A 19,716-nucleotide genomic window follows, 5' to 3' on the forward strand; every position below is an offset into this window, starting at 1 on the left:
CCCAAAGAAGATATATTTTCTGAAAGCAGAGACCCGAGAGAATAAAATAGCGGTAGTTCCAATTTTTTATGTCACTCGTTATTACCGCGAAGGTCTAGCAAACAAAATTCCAGTTAAAAAAAACCCCCACACTAAAGTGAATTTTAGAGCAATCAAACACAATACATTACCCACAATTATGGTAAAATATAAATAGTGAGGTTGCATCGAGTAAATAGACACCCAACATGCCAAACCTTAAATTTGTGGCGGCAAACTTCAGTACCCCGTATTTTCTATAGACGACGCTTCAAACGCCCCCTACAGGTCATAAGTGTAGTGTTATGGAGGAGATCTGCTGCTAGAATTCTTGCTCTCTGGCGTGTGTATTGCAATAGACTTTTTTATGCACAGGCCCTCCGACGCATACATTTACGTTCGTATGGGGCCTTGAAAAAAACTTTTTTTTTTCGGGGGGAGGATAGAAGCTGTGTGCAACTTTTTTTTTTCGCAAAAAAAAAAATTTTCTTGCGTATCTTTTTTTTTTTTTTTTTTTTCAGCACGTAGTAGACAAAATTTTCCCTGTGTTACAATTTTTGGTAACAGGTTCTCTTTGAAGAGATATGCGACCTTTAATTTCTCCTCTGGGTTCCACTCAATGTAGATCACCTTGCATGTGTCCGCTCTCCTGCCTCCCCTCCAAAGTTTAAGTTTACCCCGAGCTACACTAAGGAATACCGCCTGGGGGGTTAAAGTTTCAGCACCACAAGCGGTGACCCCCCCCGAGCTACACTCGGGAATACACTGCAGCGTTGCTCCGGGATCCCTCCAGCACTTACCTTGTCCTGCGCTCCCGCGATGTCCCTCCTGCAGTGTCCCCAGCAATGTCCTCCGGCCGATGACGGCATCTGTCTTCTGGGTTCCGTTCCCTGCGACGTCGGGACGTACGGGGGATGGAACTGGCGGGAAATTCAAAAATGTGTAAAAGTGACATTCACTAAATACACTAAAATCACATAGTATTCCATTGCTGTATCAAACCATTTCACATACATTGTGTCCCGAGTGCTTTGTCCGGCGCCCTGCCTGCATTTTTACCGCCCTTTCTGCCTGGAAACTGAGAAACGTCCATGGCGTCCAAAAAGCGTCCCTTTAGGTCAGACGCGGTTTTAGACCGGCTAGAGAACAGCGATAGTAAATCAGAACCACTTGCAGAATTGAGTGATAATGATTGGTGGGGGAAATTCCTCATCAGACACTGAAAACGATTCTGCGACTGAGCTCAGCGATGTGCGAACTTGGCGCTCTATTTCACATTTCAGTGTTTTTGGTTTGATTATATTATTGCATTACATTTATTATTATATTATTATTTTTATGATTATTAAATTATAATTTATGATTTCGTGTTTCAAATTTTATCATCCCCGGGATGATTACTAGACTCTTGTTCGGACAGATTTCAGTGAGTTATTCCTAAAAATTACAGGCCTGCAATAAAAAAATACATGTTTCCATGCAAATAATGTACCGCTTTGAGCACAGAAATACTGACATAATCAGACCGCTAGGGAGGTTACTGACCGTGCAAAGAAAGCGAGGAGGTACCAAAATGGATGTTAGGTCTCATTTGTGTGTCATTATCACGTGTAAATATCAATCCGATGATAAACTGATTTATAGAAGTGATGAATGCTGTATATTGGGGATGTGATGTCCAGGCAGTGTTCCCTCCATCGTTGTGTGTTGTAGTCCTGTGTGTGAACCACGTTGCTGTTTATTACAATTGTATAATATAACCATTCTCCTCTCCTGGCAGCACAATGTAACAGTACAAGTCCTCCTGCACACAGGACGGTTTTACAGCGGCTGTTTTTGGCTTTTGACTTTTTTTTTTACAGTCCGTAACCCCCCAGCATGTTATCCTCGGTGTCCATACACACACATAGACTGGAATCAACCTTTTTTGGCTGGAAAAAAACCCCAGGACTAGTGGGGTTTCTAGAGTTTTTTTTTTTAGCTGTAAAAACGCTCTAATGCGGTAAAACGCCACAAACTGGTGTGTTTGGACTTTTTTTTTTTTTTTTTTTTTTTTTACAGCCAGTAAACCCTCCCAGCATGTTATCTTAGGTGTCCATACACAATGTAACCAATGTTTTTTTTGGCAGGGACATTTTTTGACTGGAAAAAAACCCAGGACTAGTGGGATTCTAGAGGGATTTTTTAGCTGTAAAAACGCTGTAAAACTCAGTAAACTGGAGTTTTTTGGAAGTTTGTTTGACCCAAAAAAATTTTTTTGTAAAAAAACCCCCATTAAATGCTAATGCAAAAATGCCAAAAAAAAGCTGAAAAACTCATGTTTTAGTGTGACTTTACAGCCAGCGTTACCAGCATTATCAAAACGTCCCGTGTGCATGAGGACCAAAAGGATGCATTGCTGACCGTTCCTAACGCCTCCGTCTGAACGCACCACTTTAATTTTCAGGGGCTGAAGTCTAACTGCTCACTAATAGCTGCTTCTCTCCTCAGAATCAAAGCCACATTTCCCCTCAGTCCTTCCACCATTGTCTGATCTTCTTCCTAAAACCCGTATTCCAGTAAGTGCTCCTTTTCTGCTTTTATCTGACTGGTATGGCGTCCTCTTCTTGCACCAGACTCTATCCACGTGTTTTTCTGTTACCATTTTATCTGTTTCAGGTACTTATATAGCGCCCAGGGGCGGACTGACCATTTGGAAACTCGGGCACTGCCCGAGGGCCCGGGGTCAGTAGGGGGCCCCATGAGATGCCCCTGGTACCTTTTTCATAGGCTTTTTAGAGTTTGGACACAGGGGCCCCATGATCCCCTATTGCCCGGGGGCCCCCATTGTCAGTCCGCCCCTGATAGCGCCATCAATTTACTCAGCGCTTTACATATATATTATACATTCACATCAGTCCCCGCCCCCAAGGGGCGTACAATCTAAGGTCCCTAACTCACATTCATACATACACATACTAGGGACAATTTAGACAGGAGCCAATTCACCTCCCAGCATGTCTTTGGAGTGTGGGAGGAAACTGGAGTACCTGGAGGAAACCCACGCAGGCACAGGGAGAATATGCAAACTCCAGGCAGGTGGTGCTGTGATTGGGATTCATGGACCCTATTGGCCACTGCTGAGGGCCTATAAATATCAACAATGTGTAGCCGGGGGCGCTGCCTTTGCTGATTACACACTATTGATGGTTTACATGTCCGTTCTGAATCGGCACGTGGGCAGAATGACCTCAACCGATTCTGAATATCTGAGGCCAAGGTGCCGCCACCGTGTGAAAGGGCTCATTCAGGGCTGACGTATGCAAACATCAGAAGTGTGTGATCCGCAGCGGCGTTATCACTAGCTACACATTGCTGTTTAAATGTCGGCCCTGAGCAGCGGAGGTGACCAATAGAGGGTCCATGTACAATGTAAACGCACCACAACATGGCTGGCTGAAAAAAAGACAAAAGTCTTTCCAGTTCAGACTATTAAAAAAAAAAAAAAAATTATAATCCTACACCCACAGTTGATCCAGAGGAAGGCAAAAAAAAAACCCAGCAAAGCACGATCCAATTTGCTCCTGCAGGGGAAAAAATTCCTTCCTGATCCCCCGAGAGGCAATCGGATATTCCCGGGATCAACTTTCCCTATAAATGTTATATCCAGTTATATTCTGTGTATCCAAGAAAGAATCCAGGACTTTCCTACAGCAATCCACTGAGCCGGCCACAACCAACTCTCGAGAAGCGCTGCACTTTGTGAGTGGCCCCGTAGTCTTCTGAGACCTGTCACGTGTCCCAGAAGACTACGGGGGAGGACGACTTCCGATTGCACCACAAGTGGGAGAGGGGACCTGTCAAATTTGGGTACCCACTCCCCAAAGGTGCCAATCCTTAATGGGGAGCGGGGGACAAAGCATTAAAACAGAACTTCCCCTCTTGGGTGGAGCTCTGCTTTAACAAAAGTGCTTGAGGCTTTCTGTACAGACACACCACTCTTACAACCTGAACTCGGCCATTTAAAGTGGAGTTCCGCTCCCGCTGTCAAAAAATAAGTCAGAAGCTACAAAAACTGTAGCTGCGGACTTAAAAGAGAGCCACTTACCTGTCCCTTGGTCCTGTGGTGTGTCCCCTGCAGCCCATTTCACCGGCCGTTCTGTATTCCAGGAGGCCGGCATCTTCAGTGTGGGCACCTGGCTGTGATAGCTTGCGGCTTCACAGCCGGGTACCCACTGCGCATGCGTGAGTATCGCTGCACTTCATGAATGGTCCTGTAGTCTTCTGGGACCGGTCACATGTCCCAAAAGACTACAGGGAGGGAGGACACCGTACGCTTCCAATCGTCTAGGCCAGGGGTCTCCAAACTATGGCCCTCCAGGTGTTCAGGAACTGTAAGTCCCATGAGGCCTTGCAAGACTCTACCTCTGGGAGTCTTGCCTGAGGCAGTCAGAGGCATGATGGGACTTGTAGTACTTCAACAGCTGGAGAGCCATAGGTTGGAAACCCCTGGCCTAGGAGATTGGACTGGAAGTGGGAGCTGGTACATGTCTAATTTGGGTACCCGCTCCCCAAAGGTGCCAATCCTTAATGGGGAGCAGTCCTTAAAGCGGAACTTCCCCTTTTGGGTGGAGTTCCACTTTAAGTTCAAGAAGTGGATGAAAAACACTTACCTTCTTCTTGAACAATGAAGTAACATCCCATCTATTCAGGGGTCAGACTGGAGGTGGAGCAGTGACACTGGAAGCTACAGAAGCAATGATGGGTGTCACCGGTCTCATTGTACAGCGCAGCGACACAGTGCCCTCCATGATTGGCTGGACAGATTTACAAATCCTTTGGCTTACATAGAGACTGATGTTTTCACAACTTGGAGATGAGTTCAATGGTTCAGAGAAAAAAACACAAACTTACCTGCAATGTAGAATCCACGATATTTGTGTATGGTGTTTAAATGCTAAATGGTTCGCACTTCCGCCTGGCAGTACTCGGGTCGTTGGTTCGATTCCCAACCACGGCACCACCTGCCTGGAGTTTGCGTGTTCTCCCTGTGCCTGCGTGGGTTTCCTCCGGGTACTCCGGTTTCCTCCCACTCTCCAAAGACATGGTGGGAGGTTAATTGGATCCTGTCTACATTGTCCCTAGTATGTGTATCTATGAATGTGAGTTAGTCCCTAACCCTCAAGGGGCGTACAATCTAAGGTCCCTGATGTGAATGTACAATATATATGTAAAGCGCTGCGTACATTGATGGCGCTATAGAAGTACCTGAAATATTAATAATAAATCTCTCACTCTTCCTCTTTCGTAGGTATGAACAGGTTTCCAGTTATCAGAGATTTGCCTGATTTGAACTCCATCCTCCGTCTCCCGACGACATTTCTATGTTCTAACAGCCTCATCAGCGACTTGTTAATGTGTAATATTTCTCTATTCCTGTATATAGTTTACACCGGCAGACGCCGCGCTGTACGGCCCGGTGGTGAGTTTTCCCGTTAAGCTGCACAGTTTGTAAAGTTTTTTGGATAAGACATTTTTGCAAGATATGTATTTAAATAACATTTTATGTCATTTTTCACGTTGAACTGGAATTTGATGTGTCTTATTTTGTTATAGTTCTTTTTTTTCTCCCCCAACTAGAAATAATTTATTTACTGGAGATGATCATTAAATCTGAATAAACAGATTTATTTCAGTTCTTGCACGTTTGAGTTTGCAGGTTATTTAGTAACTTTTTATAAATGCCATCGTGTGGTGAGACGGGATTGATGCTTCATTTGTCTGTCTGTGGGGCCAGTCTTGCACCTGTGCAGACACTGCCAATCAGGCAAATAGATCATTGAGGAATGGATCCTTGTTCTGACAAAATCCACATGCGGTGTGTCTACATGAGACGTAAAATGCATGCACAGAGCCCGTCATATCGCTTGCTGTCTTTTTTACAGATATACCTTCCATGAACTCAGGGCAAAAACGCACTTTGGTTCATATTACTGCCCCCCCCCCCCAAGCCGATATTAAAGCTGAATTCCAGGAATTCGGCCATTAAGTGCACACACATAGAATAAGTTCAGGAGAGGTCATGCACCTCCTTGGATTTAACTCATAATGTTATTTATATCTGACAGTTTTATAGTTCTGCTGGAGAATACACTGACACTAGGGTATGGGTGTCAAACTGGCAGCCCTCCAGCTGTTGCCAAACTACAAGTCCCATGAGGCATTGCAAGATTGACAGTTACAAGCATGACTCTCAAAGGCAGCGGCCTGATGGAAATTGTAGTTTCGGAAAAGCTGGAGGGCTGCCAGTTTGACACACCTGCACTAGGGGTTGCGAGAGGCACACAGAGCCCCTCTGTTGCCCATTCACAGAAGCCTTTGTATTATGTGAATGAGTTCACATAATACAAAGCCTTCTGCGATTGGGCAGGGGGAGGGGCACCCACTCTAATGCTGAAGATACGTAGACCTGGAGCATCAGGGTTGGGCTCCCAGAAATACAGCGATAGCCATCTTCCGGGAGAGCAATAAAACTGTCAGACGGAAGTAGAGATAAACCCAGGAGATGTAATGCCGCTCCTTGGACCTCTTTTTACAAAGGAACTGAATTCCTGGTATTCAGCATTTAACTTTTCTTTCAATCCTGACACTCTTCCTGGTATAGAAGAGCATGGGCCTTGCTCAGCCTTCTTCTCATTAAGACATGGATGACTGGCCTAGTGCTGGGCTGGTGTTAGGCCTGGAGGAAGAATCGGGGTCAATGTATTTCCTTTTATGTTTTCAGAAGAAGTGCCAGGACTTCTTCTCTGCATGTCACGGGAGTCCACTCAAATGAATGGGCTCTCATGCCCATGCGGAACGCAGATATGTGACGCAGGGGTTAGCACTCCAAACAAGAGGTAACATTGGAGCTGCACTCAGGGGTGTATGTTGAGTAACCCTACATTTTCAGACTGCCAAAGGGGAACCAAAGTTACAGTCAAGCTCCTGTACGTCTCTTGATGTACTAAAACTAGGGAGTGCACAATCTGGAGCAGCTGTTCAAGGAAGCCAATCGGATTCTAGCTTTACTTGTTCAATGAAGATTTGATAAAACCTGGAAGCTGATTGGTTTCTATGCAAAGCTGCACTCTCCAGTTTTAGTAAATCAACCCTTATGTCTCTAGGACAGGGGCGTCAAACTGGTGGCCTACCAGCTGTTGCCAAACTACAAGTCCCATCATGCCTCTGACAAGATTGATATTTACAAGCATGACTTCCAAAGGCAAACTACAAGTCTCATGAGGCATTGCAAGATTGACAGAAGCATGAGTCCCAAAGGCAGAGGCATGATGGGACTTGTAGTTTCACAAAAGCTGGAGGGCCGCCAGTTTGACACCCATGCTCTAGGGAGTCCAGAACCCAAGGGCCATGCCATAACCAAACATCAACTTTTTGTTGATTGGTACTGGGACAGAACATCTGGTGTCCCTGCCAATGGGTTGATGAGGCGTTACCATGATAGGATAAGCCTTGCATACTGGACCTGGGCCAATGTGCACTGGACCCACAGAGGTACCAGAACCTTGTGCTCTAACACTTCACCACAGGGTCATATTAAATCAGATTGATTTCTCACAAAAAATGTGAAAAGGACAATTCCCTTCTTACAGAACAATGCCATTTTATTACACACAATTATCCACCTTGGGACAAGAAAAGAGCAGGTTCCTGGGGAATGTATAAAACGATCTCAATAAACAGAACCAGACGATCCTGCACCACACCTGACACTATCGGCTTTACTCATCTCAACACTTCGAAGGCCTGGAGGTCCATGTGGGTGTTTTATGTTGTTTTTTTTTTTTTTTTTTTGAGCCAACTTGGTCCGGGGCAGATCAAAAACACACTACATGCGTTTTCTCTGAAGGAGAGGAGGTGGTGGTGAAGTGAGGAGGGGTGAAGGAGAGAAGTGTGGTGAGGAGGAAGAGTGAAGGTGAAGTGTGAAGGAACTAAGGATGTAGTAGGAGCTGGGAAGAGTGAAAGAGAAGGAGCTTGGAGGAAAAGTGAAGGAGGAGCTGGATGAGGAGTGAAAGAGTAGGAGGAGCTGGGTGAAAGAATGAAGTGTGGTGAGAAGGAGTGAAGTGTGGTAGGGATTGAAAGAGGAGGAGTGGAGAAGCTGGAGCGGAGTGGAGGAGAGAAGTAGGAAGAGCGAAATGTGGTGAGAAGAAGGAGCAAAGTGTGGTAATGAGTGAAGGAGGAGGAGATGAGGTGGTGTGGTGAGGAGTGAAGGAGGAGGAGGAGTGAAAGTGGAGGACTGAAGTGTGGTGAGGAGTGGAGGAGGATGATCTGGGTGGAGAAGTGAAGTGGGGTGAGGAAAGAACGGTGAGCTGTGAGGGAGGAGGAGCGAAGTGTGATGAGTGAAGGAGGAGGAGCTGAGATGAGGAGGTGGAGTGAAGTGTGGTGAGGACTGGAGGAGGAGGAGGGGTGAAGGAGGGGGAGTGAAGGTGGAGGATCTGGTTAGAGAGGAGAAGTGAAGTGTGGTGAGGAGTAACAATGAATTGGGGTGAGGAGTGGAGAAGGAGGAGGTGGAGCGTGGTGAGGAGTGGAGGAGGTGGAGTGTGGTGAGGAGTGAAGGAGGAGGTGGTGGAGTGTGGTGAGGAGTGGAGGAGGTGGAGTGTGGTGAGGAGTGAAGGAGGAGGAGGTAGTGTGTGGTAAGGAGTATAGGAGGTGGAGTGTGTTGAGTGAAAGAGGAGTGTGGTGTGGTGAGGAGTGAAGGAAGGAGTGTAGTGAGGAGTGAAGTGCGCTGAAGAGTGAAGGAGGTGTTTAGTGTGATGAGCAGTGGTGGAGAGGAGGAGGTGGAAAGGAGTGAAGGAGGGAGTGTAGTGAGTGAAGTGTGGTAATGAGTGAAGGAGGAGGAGCTGAGATGAGGAGGTGTGGTGAGGAGTGAAGGAGGAGGAGAGCTGAAGGAGGAGTGAAGGAGAGGTGGAATGTGGTAAGGAGGATCTGGGTGGAGAAGTGGGGTGAGGAAAGAACGCTGAGCTGTGAGGGAGGAGGAGCGAAGTGTAAATGAGTGAAGGAGGAGTGAAGTGTGGTGAGGACTGGAGGAGGAGGAGGGGTGAAGGAGGAGGATCTGGTTAGAGAGAAGGAGAAGTGAAGTGTGGTGAGGAGTAACAATGAATTGGGGTGAGGAGTGGAGAAGGAGTGAAGTGTGGTGAGGAGTGAAGGCAGAGGTGGTGAGGAGTGGAGGAGGAGTGAAGTGTGGTGAGGATTGAAGGAGGAGTGAATTGTGGTGAGGAGTGGAGGAGGAGGGGTGAAGAAGGATCTGGGTAGAGGAGAGGAGGAGGAGTGAAGGCAGAGGTGGTGAGGAGTGGAGGAGGAGTGAAGTGTGATGAGGAGTGGAGGAGGAGGTGGTGAAGTGTGAGGAGGAGGGGTGAAGAAGGAAGGAGGATCTGGGTAGAGGAGAGGAGGAGAAGTGAAGTGTGGTAAGGAGTGAAGGTGGAGTGTGGTGAGGAGTGAAGAGTGAAGGAGGAGGTAGAGTGTGATAAGGAGTAGAGGAGGAGGATCTGGAGTGTGGAGTAGGAGGTGGAGTGAAGAAGGAGGTGGTGGAGTGTGGTGAGGAGTGGAGGAGGTGGAGTGTGGTGAGGAGTGAAAGAGGAGGTGGAGTGTGGTGAGGAGTGAAGGAGGAGGAGGTAGTGTGTGGTAAGGAGTATAGGAGGTGGAGTGTGTTGAGTGAAAGAGGAGTGTAGTGTGGTGTGGTGAGGAGTGAAGGAAGGAGTGTAGTGAGGAGTGAAGTGCGCTGAAGAGTGAAGGAGGTGTTTAGTGTGATGACCAGTGGATGAGGATCTGGGTGGAGGAGGTGGAAAGGAGTGAAGGAGGGAGTGTAGTGAGTGAAGTGTGGTGAGATGGAGTAAGGTGAGAAGTGGAAGAGGTGAATTGCGGTGAGGAGGAGGTGAGGAGTGGAGGTGAGGAGTGGAGGAGGAAGAGGTGGAGTGTGGTGAGGAGGAAGAGGTGGAGTGTGGTGAGGAGGAAGAGGTGGAGTGTGGTGAGGAGGAAGAGGTGGTGGTGGTGGAGTGTGGTGAGGAGAAGGGGAGATTCCTATTCACTTCCTGTCCCATAGTCAAAACAGGAAGTGAGAGGAAATCCCTGCAAAGCGAGGGGGATCCCTGATTGTCACCTGTACTAGCTTCCCCATTGGACAATGTCCCCTCTGTTCCTGTTTTGGTGACACCCCAAAATGTGGGATTTTCTCTCAGGGAGATTCATCCTCCATTTGTCCTGGTTACCATTATCACCCAAACAGGGACACAGACAGCAATTAAAGAAAAAAAAATCTGGCAGGTTCCAACTCCTCTTCCCTCCATCCCAAACACAAGCTTTGCCTTTAGTTCCAGTTTGGCCTCCCATGCACATTGAGATGGAGGTTGTTCTGGTCTCCTCCTGCAGGAAAGGCTTCAGCTTTCATTTCTGGGAATCTTACAATGGAGGATTACTCCGCCTGCACCCCAAAGTCAATCAATGGTCTCATTTCTGCCCCCCTGCTGAACAAACGGGGCCCCAGAAAGAGTTTTTGTTATGGTTGTTAGACACGGATTCAAAATCTCCTGCGCTGCCACTGAACTGTGTCAATCCAAAAATGAAAGATATAAACAAAACTTATCGCTTATCCAGCCTCAATATATTGATTTGATTGCGGTCATGTGATCCCGGCCCCTAATCATACAACCACAGCGCACCAACGTTACTTACACTAGATTGCCAAAAGTATCGGGCCGTCGGCCTTGGACGCGGGTCACATGGCCACCCTGCCCGGTCTGCGGTTGAGCATCCCCCATACATCCATTGTTTGCGCTTTCAATACATCAACATCAGAGACAACATGTTCCCTTGCTGCCTCTTTTATCCCGCCCACTTTCAGATGCCATGATAAGGAGATCATCCGTGTTATTGGCTTTACCTTTCCGTGGTTTCTACAATCAGAAAACCGCGACACGCCATCCTAGTATTTCAATCATTTTATTGGAGAACCAAAAACAAACAAAAAGTATGCTTTACAAGAAAATACATCCCCTACATGTATAATCAGAGTGAACTTACAGAAAAAGTGGTACAATCGTCTCATAATACTGTTCCGAGTTTGCGCTTTACTCCGAGGCTCCGCCCGGCCCCGCAGACACCCAATGCTGCCAGCAGGTGGAAGAATCGCTATATACAGGTCACCTTTGGCTTCCACACTTTTTTTTTTCCTTCTAAAACAGCTTGGACGCCGCGGGGCCGATTTTCTTCATTTATCAAAATTTAAAAAAATAAAAAGATCACAGGGTCACCCATTGTACACCGATCAAGGCACTGGAAACCTTCGACTTCTGAAAAATAAATAAGAATGAAAGTCCGACGACAAGGATCCATTGAAGGGTCATCTTTGTCTATGGAGAGACGCGGCGTGCTCGGGGACGGATCAATCGACCACGGCTTACGGATACTGAGAGTTTGCAAATGTTTCTTCACTTGTCACCGGGGGGGGGGGGGGGCAGGGAAAACATGTTATATATAGGGTTCCTTATGTATTTTATTCCAATAGGCCCACACAGGCTGCGGGAGAAAACGTTGAGATGGGTCTTGTTGGCTTGGGGGTGGAGCTACAGCTAACCATGGAATGTATGATCACCACACACTTCCAAGTTTTGTGAATTATGGAACCAGGGGCCGACTGACAACTTATGGGGCCCCTGTGTTCTCACCCACACCCAAAAAAAGCTTCTGAAAGGTACCAGGGGCATCTCATGGGGCCCCCTACTGACTCTGTGCCCTCGGGCAGTGCCCAAGTTCCCACATGGTCAGTCCACCCCTGTATGTAACCCATTTAAAGTGTCTCAAAGCATAAGAAAAATTTGTTTTCTTTTCAAGTTTATTTCCCTCCCCCCACACACACTTTATTTTTACTTGGTGATCCTGCCAGAAACACACTTCCGGTCCTAGGGTGACAACACTCACTCCCTTTGTTTCTAAGGGGGAGAAGAGTTGTCACCCTAGGACATGAAGTGGGGTTAGCAACTCTTTTCATCTGCAATACATAAATGGGAGGTGTTCTGTCTTCCTCATATACTTCATGATATTGAGATAACACCACTGCACTGAATTTCTGGCAGGATCAACAGGTTGTTTTTTTTCCAACTTACAGAAAACAGGCATGATGACATGCTTGCAATGGTATATTTAACAGATCAAAAGGGAGTGAATCTGGATTTTAATAAATTAAAGCAAAAACTCTGTAGAGCGTCAGTATGGTTAGGGTCAAGACTCTGGGGTGGAGGAAGTTGAGTGTCCTACACAGAATCCTGACCCTAACCCTACCAAACACCTTTGGGATGAATTGTAACAAGCCAGGTCTTCTAAACCAATATCTCTATAAAGTCATGGTTTGACCACTTTGTATAGGACACTCACGTTCCTCCACCCCAAAGTGGTCAAACCATGTCTTTATAGAGATATTGGTTTAGAAGACCTGACTTGTTCACCCATAAGCATCAAACTATGTCTTCATGGAGCTGTTCCTTTAGAAGACCTGGTTTGTTACAATTCATCCCAAAGGTGTTTAGTAGTGTTAGGGTCAAGACTGGTGTGGAGGAACTTGAGTGTCCTACACAGAGTGCTGACCCTAACACTACTGAACACCTTTGGGATGAATTGTAACAAGCCAGGTCTTCTAAAGGAACAGCTCCATGAAGACACAGTTTGCTGAGTTTGGATGAATAAGAACAAGTTAGGTCCTCTAATCCAACATCTCTATAAAGACATGGTTTGACCAATTCGGTGTGGAGGAACTCGAGTGTCCTACACAAAGTGGTCTTTATAGGAGATGTTGGTTTAGAAGACCTGACTTGTTCTTATTCATCCATACTCCTCAAACCGTGTCTTCGTGGAGCTGTTGCTTTAGAAGACCTGGCTTGTTACAATTCATCCCAAAGGTGTTCTGTAGGGTTAGGGTCAGGACTCTGTGTAGGACACTCAAGTTCCTCCACACCAGAGTGGTCAAACCATAAGTCCAAGAGATTGAGGGCCATCACACCTATTTGAGCTGGTTGGATATCCCGTTCCAAAAAAAAAGCCCCTTAACATGGAGTTGTCCCTCCCCTTCCTTCCCTTGTGGCTACAACAGCCTCCACTTTTCTGGGAAAACTTTCATTAAGATATTGTGTACCCATTTGTCCAAAAAAAAAAAAAAACATTTGTAGAGTCAGGTACGGGTATTGAATAAAAAAGACCCCTGACTCACAATCAGCATTCTAAATCATCCCAAACATGATCAGTAGGGTTGAGGTCAGGACCCTGTGTAGGACACTTGTGTTCCTCCACCCCAAAGTTGTCAAACCATGTCTTTATAGAGATGTTGGTTTAGAAGACCTGACTTGTTCTTCTTCATCCATAGTCATCAAACCGTGTCTTCATGGAGCTGTTGCTTTAGAAGACCTGGTTTGTTACAATTCATCCCAAAGGTGTTCAGTAGGGTTAGGGTCAGGACTCTGGTGTGGAGGAACTCGAGTATCCTACACAAAGTGGTCAAACCATCTCTTTATAGAGATGTTGGATTAGAGGACCTGATTTGTTCTTATTCATCCATACTCCTAAAGTAACAGATATGGTTTGATAAGACCTGGCTTCTTACAATTCACCCCAAAAGGTGGTTAGTGGCTTGACAGAGCCCTGACCTCAACCCTACTGAAGTTCCTCCACCCCAAACTCATCAAACCAAGTGCTAACCTTAGATGGTACTGAGCAATGGAACACAGTGTAGTGGTTTTTAGGGTTAATTTTACAGCAGTGCAGGTTTTCTGGATCCTGCTTGAGCAGAGGTAAGCCTAGTTAGCTGATCTCCCCACCCTTTAATTTCATATCATATCATGCCGTGCCTGTGCCCATCCCCCACCATATAATCGTGGAATTCATAGAAGGAGGCCATTGACGTAGCCTTTTGTTTTTTAAATCCTTCCACATGCCCATGACTGTTAAGAGACAGATACAATAAATAGTAGTTTTAGTACATCACAGGATTACAAGTAGTGAATAAAGTTCTGTTTAGTGTAAGTCACCCAGAAGAAATTGTTCAGTTTTGGGTGGATACTAACACCCGCCAGTAACACTCTATGGGACTACCTTCAGAAGCGCTAGAGAAGTAGGAACTGGTGAGTTATTGTACCCCCTTGCATCCAGAAACCACTGAATTATTATTTTTGGGTGGACTCGGCTTGGAACTCCATAGTGGCTACATTCACCTAGGAAGGTTATACCCCTTTGAGTGGCAAGTTATTCAAAACGGAGCTGAAGAAACGACTCCTCACAAAACAAATACTCTAAAGTCATCTCATGGCTTCTTCTATCTCCTAGGACCTCCATATAGGTTCTGAACGGGAATATCTGACTCTAAAGATCTCCACTTCCCCACCCAGAAGTCTCACTTCTCCTACTGCAATCATAGGGCTATATTTATAACTATGTGACTTTCACTAAACATTCACTGCAGGCGAATCACTGTCACCTTAACCCAGGGGTACTCAACTTGTGGCCCTCAGAGCCTTCTGATGTGGCCCTCTCCCTCACACCAGGGAAGCGCACTTCTATTATATCCTGTGGGTCTGGTGCGCTTTCTGAAAGTACACTATAACTTCTGAATGCAGGAGATTTGATGCGCTTTCAGAAAGTGCACCAGACCCGCAGGATATAATAGAAGTCTATGGCAAAGCACAACTAACCCGCAGGGAATCCGCAGGTGCAGTGCAGGTAAACCTCAGCGCAACAGTGTGAATGCAGCCTTATAAGAGGCTCAAGACAGTAATGCTTGATTACATTTGTGATTTGGGGAGGGATGGTTTAAAAACCCCCACCACAGGTGTAGCGTCACAAAAGCAATGACAATCCTGCCCCATGCTCCAGGGGGCCCATGTGGCCTCCCTGTCACATTCTGTTTTACATTTGGGCAGGAGGGTCAGCATATACAGGAATCGACCCTCTCCATTTTCCTCCTGCGACTGCTGAAAGTCAGCTTCTCCTCCTCTCCCTCCCGCCAGCATTCAGCAGATGCAGGAGGAAAATATTCATTATGAATATTTAAAATAAAAAGATCCAGAATTCCGAACCATTTCATTCTATTATGGCCCCCCGACAAGTGGCCCTCGCTCTTCAAAAGGTTGAGCACCCCTGCTTTAACCCCTTCCCTCCCATCCCTGGCGGCTCTTTAACTGTGTCTTTACACCCAGGGGTGAGTGGGAAGGACTGCCTGGTCACTGAAACTGGCTCCAAAGGAACAGCCCAGGTTTAAAGGAGTGCAAAAGCAGCTTCAACCAGACTTCTGCCAAACCATTGCTGCCACATTTCGCCCCATTCACAGGGCTTAGTCATAGATCCCTATGACTAAGTCCTGTTGGCAGGACAGAACGCGTCGGAGAGCATGATCTGGGAGGAGTCGGGCTGAAGCCGATTTTACTGTCCTTTACAGTCAGCCTGTTCCTTTTGGAACATGGCGTTCCATCCCCGTCCTTGCCATGTGCGCATACAGAGACAGGACAGGCTCTCTTAACATCAGCCTACAATCAACGTCACTGCAGGTGAAACAATCACTGTCACTTTAAATCCTTCCCTTCCAGCCCTGCTGGCCCTTTAGCTGTTTCTTTACGCCCAAGGGGGTGGGAAGGACTGCCCAATCACGGGGCCACCGGAAATGGCTCTATAGGGAACAGTCCAGGTATAAAGAAGCTTAAAAGCAGCTTTAACCTGACTACTCCCAGATCATGCCCCAACGTGTTTCACCCCTCCCACAGGGCTTAGTCATAGTCCCCTATGACTAAGTCCTGTGGGCAGGACGGAACACGTCGGGGATCATGATCTGGGAGGAGTCGGGCTGAAGCTGATTTTACTCTCTTTTACAATCGGCCTGTTCCTTTAGAGTTTGGCATTCCATCTTCCTTCTTGCCATGTGTATGCAGAGCTCTGATGGGCTCTCCTAAACGCCAGCACATACAATCAATGTCAGTCACTGGAGTATCACAGGACTACTGCTAGGAGTGGCACCCGAAGTCTATATGGTTCTTGGATCACTGTAATTGGCTGTCAGCGTGGTCACATGATCGGGAGCCGCTCACGGCCATCACAGCACACTCTCAGCACAGAAACCTCTACTGCCCACGGACGCATGGATGTGGCAGCTTGGGCTTTAAACCCCACCTTCTTTGCTACCACACTTTCTGTGCTACGTGGGTGACAAGTGGTTCATAAATTAGATACAGCTGCAGTGAATGTACGGTGAAAGTCACATCAACATACTCCTTATAACATAAGTGAGCACTTTAACAGGGGGAGACCCCATTGCCATCCCGGGGGCAGGTAGGCAGAAGGGAAATCCAACGTCCAGAGCCTGCACAGATAGGAGGCAGCTGGTGATGAAACCAAACTCCGCCAATACCCGATATATCCATCTTAGGACAGATCCTTTGCTGTCAGCAGTAGAAGAGTTTACACAGAAGAGAACCGATTATTCCACCGGGAAAAGGAACGCAGGTCAGTGGTTGAGCATGAACTTGCACCCTCTGAGCTCACTGGGGACACCAGGAGGCACCAGCCGGTGACACTAGTGTGACAATGCAGAGCTGCGACACGGGCCAGGCTGGGTAGTGGCTTTTCTTTTAGTGGCATCAAGACAGCGAATCTTTTATTGCATCGGGTTTGGCACAGAGACGGTCATTATGCTGGGACAAGGTCCTATCCCAGGGGTAGGCAACCTGAGAGCCGCAGGACTACAAGTTCCATCATGCCTCTGCAAGTCATAGCTGTTTAGTAATCTTTGCAATGTCTCATGGGAAATGTAGTTCCACAACAGCTAGAGAGCCACAGGTTGCCTACCCCTGTCCTATACCAATCAAGGCGAAAAGGTCAAGTGCTCCCACTCCAGGTCCAGGATATGAAATATAGTCCCCACCTTGACAAAACCCAACTACCACAAATAGTCGAATGACCAATCTGGCTGGTCCGCAGGGGACACAGGAAAGCTCTGTAAACAATGCAGGCAACTGTTCTTGCAGATCAAATGCAGCAGGGGGTCAGCAACCCCATTGACGAGGTGTATATACTAAAAAAAAAAATCAATAAAAAGACAGTTATTTCTCAAGTAAAACTGCTGCTATATTTGTTGTGTGCAGATGGGGGCAAGATCGAATGTTCTCCTATTTTCTGTACAGATCAAATGTTATTCATTCATGAAAAAAAAAAATAAAAGAGCGGTTTGGGAAAATGCCATATTGTGGCCACTAGATGGAGATGAAGAGCAGAGCAAATTTCCTATGATCTCCAGCTCCATCTAGTGGCTATAATGTCTAATTTTCCTTAAATCACTGCAGATCGAATGTTATTCATAGGATAACAGAGAAAAGAACCCAAGAACATTTGATTTTGCTCTTTTGTCACAGAACAAATGTACCCTAGGTTGCACTGGACGAGGAGCTATGCACATTTTTTTTTTTATAAATAAGTGTCAGTTTAGGAGCATTAGAGGACTGTTGTGCCAGGAAACAATAATTTGCCCCTTTAAACCTTGGATCAGCCCCAAATCCTGCCCCATCGGAAATGGAGGCTTTGTTACATGTACACCGGCTTCAGCTGGCACTACTACTAAAAGGTGGAAGAGGAGGACACTTCCTTCACACCGATCTCTGCAGCCGCCAGGCCGATGTTGGTGCTGGGAGGAGAAGCCAGCACCCCATGACAGGCAGGCGGCTGCACCGTTGGCATGCAAGGGCAGGCCAGGCTTTGTAATTGGCAGCCTATTGAGCTCTCAATTATAACCTACAGCATTGGTGCTCCCAGGTCTCACCCCCAAAGGTGTTGCATACCCACCGAGGCATGCATGCCGTAGGTTGCCGATCCCTGACCTACAGGCCTTATGCACAGCACCGTCTAGTGGCTGAAGGGAGAAAAACACATTCTCTACATCACGTGTCAAACACAAGGCCCGTGGGCCAAATCCAGCCCACCAGGCCATTTTATGTGCCCTTGCACCTCTCCTGCAGTTGCGGCACCCCCCTCATCTCTGCCCCCACCTTGTCTCAGCAGAAGAAAAGAAGACAGAACTTCTCTGCCAGATCTTGCACTGCTCCATGCAGCTATGGGGAGGCTTGTACCCCAGTGACCCCCCACTCTCCCTCCCCCAGCAGCAGAGACGACAGAACTCCTCCTATAGATCCTGCGCCTCTGTGCAGCTGCAGCACCCCCTTGGCTCCGCCTTCTCTGGTCTCAGCATTCAGCAGACTCCAGCAATTGACTGCAGCCCTCCTCTGGTCCTCCTGCAGACCCTGCACTTTCTGCTTCCCAGCTCCTTCCCAACAGCAGCACAAGCCAGGGGGTGCACTGTGACATACAAAAGGGTGGGGACTCTTGACTTCTGATGGTGGGGGGGGTTCTTGACATCTAATCTAAGGAAGGGGGGCACTCTGGTCATCTAGTCTTACCGATACAACAGGCCCCTTGAGGAGAACCATAATGCAAATGTGGCCCGCAATGAAATTGAGTTTGCCACCCCTGCCTTACACGGAGCTATACTTGACTCAGTGACTGACACCAGCTAGCAAAGTGTTTCTTCAGGTACATAGCTATAAACAGAGAGAATGCATCGGGTGCAATCCAAACTAGCGAAGACAATGATGTACATTTTGAACGTCTCTCAGCCCTGTACAGTGTCTGCAGTGTTGTACATCCTCTCCCTCTCAGTACAGTCTCAGTAAGGGATCGCCAACCCCACCCCATGTCTACCATGTGCACAGCCTGCCCTACAGATGCCATACAGAGCACCGCAGGAGGTAAACACCACCAGCCCCCTTAAAGGCCAAACCAATGCCAATCACGTTGGTACTTTTACTAAATGGCTTCTGACAAAGTTTGGTCTGAATGCACAGCGGCCCTTTAAGAAGGCATAAAATGGGCAGCAAGTAAGTAGAGCGTTCCCACGTCCGCCACTCTCAGGTCATAGATAGAACCTTCGTGTTCCATCAGTTGGCGGGTCGCCACACACAGCTATGGAGAGATGAAGGTGAGTTGAAGAAGCAGCTTTGTTCATAAATTCATCCTTTGTGAGCAGAGGACACTCTCATCCCGATTCTGCTCTGCACAGGTCAGTGATCCAGCCCCAGTACACAAAAATACCAATAGAAGCTTGAGCTGTGCCCATGCCGAGCATTCCCTGGGCACAGACCCTCGTGGCTTTTGGGAAGTTCATTTGCAGACAGGCAGACAAGCCCTTGAATGTGTCCACGTGTAGAAGTCCTGGGAATGCAGGGCTGCAGCTTTCCGACACAACTCCTGAAGTAGATGAGGATGGATGGATGGATGGACGGACGGCTCTCAGAAGAGGTCTTTAATGACGGTAAAGTGATGCAGCAACGTTAACCGGGTTTCTGCATGCGCCACCTCTCTGTTGGCTCCTGCTTGGCATTGTCCAGGGGTACCATGCATGATGACCCTCCCCGCTCCAAGAAAAGAGTGTAAAGCTTGCTTGGCCGGTGGCCCAGATTCCCCCCCCCCACAGGGGGCAGTGGACTGTTACCTAGGAAGTCTATGGTGGAGCAAATTACACGGCCACCTCTGAGGTTTTGGACAGTCCCAGTGCCTGCACCAGATCGTCACTCAAACCGCTCTTCAAGGTTCTCCGCACTGTGGGGAAAGTTTGATAATTATGCATGAGAAACAATAAAGGCAGCA

The 19,716-nt window shown here is 47.3% G+C and overlaps 2 protein-coding genes across 2 annotated transcripts in view; one reads left to right on the forward strand and one right to left on the reverse strand.

Moving 5' to 3' along the window:
• The window catches only part of LOC149428943 (puratrophin-1-like), a gene marked incomplete at its 5' end in the record, with an annotated part of 6,424 nt that extends 729 nt beyond the window's left edge, over positions 1-5,695 (forward strand). The window contains 2 exons of the mRNA XM_089666908.1: positions 2,509-2,576; positions 5,309-5,695. Of these exons, the coding sequence (XP_089523034.1) occupies positions 2,509-2,576; positions 5,309-5,345 (105 nt within the window). The remainder of the gene's footprint in view (positions 1-2,508; positions 2,577-5,308) is intronic.
• Positions 5,696-10,976: 5,281 nt separating this feature from the next.
• Positions 10,977-19,716, reverse strand: part of FHOD1 (formin homology 2 domain containing 1) — a 154,270-nt gene continuing 145,530 nt past the window's right edge. The window contains exon 26 of the mRNA XM_089666909.1: positions 10,977-19,668. Within this exon, the coding sequence (XP_089523035.1) occupies positions 19,586-19,668 (83 nt within the window). The 3' untranslated portion in view covers positions 10,977-19,585. The remainder of the gene's footprint in view (positions 19,669-19,716) is intronic.

The sequence above is a fragment of the Staurois parvus genome, unplaced genomic scaffold, assembly GCF_062004578.1.
Source record: "Staurois parvus isolate SC_StPar_1 unplaced genomic scaffold, SC_StPar_1.0 ptg002904l, whole genome shotgun sequence".
Classification (NCBI taxonomy): Eukaryota; Metazoa; Chordata; class Amphibia; order Anura; family Ranidae; genus Staurois; species Staurois parvus.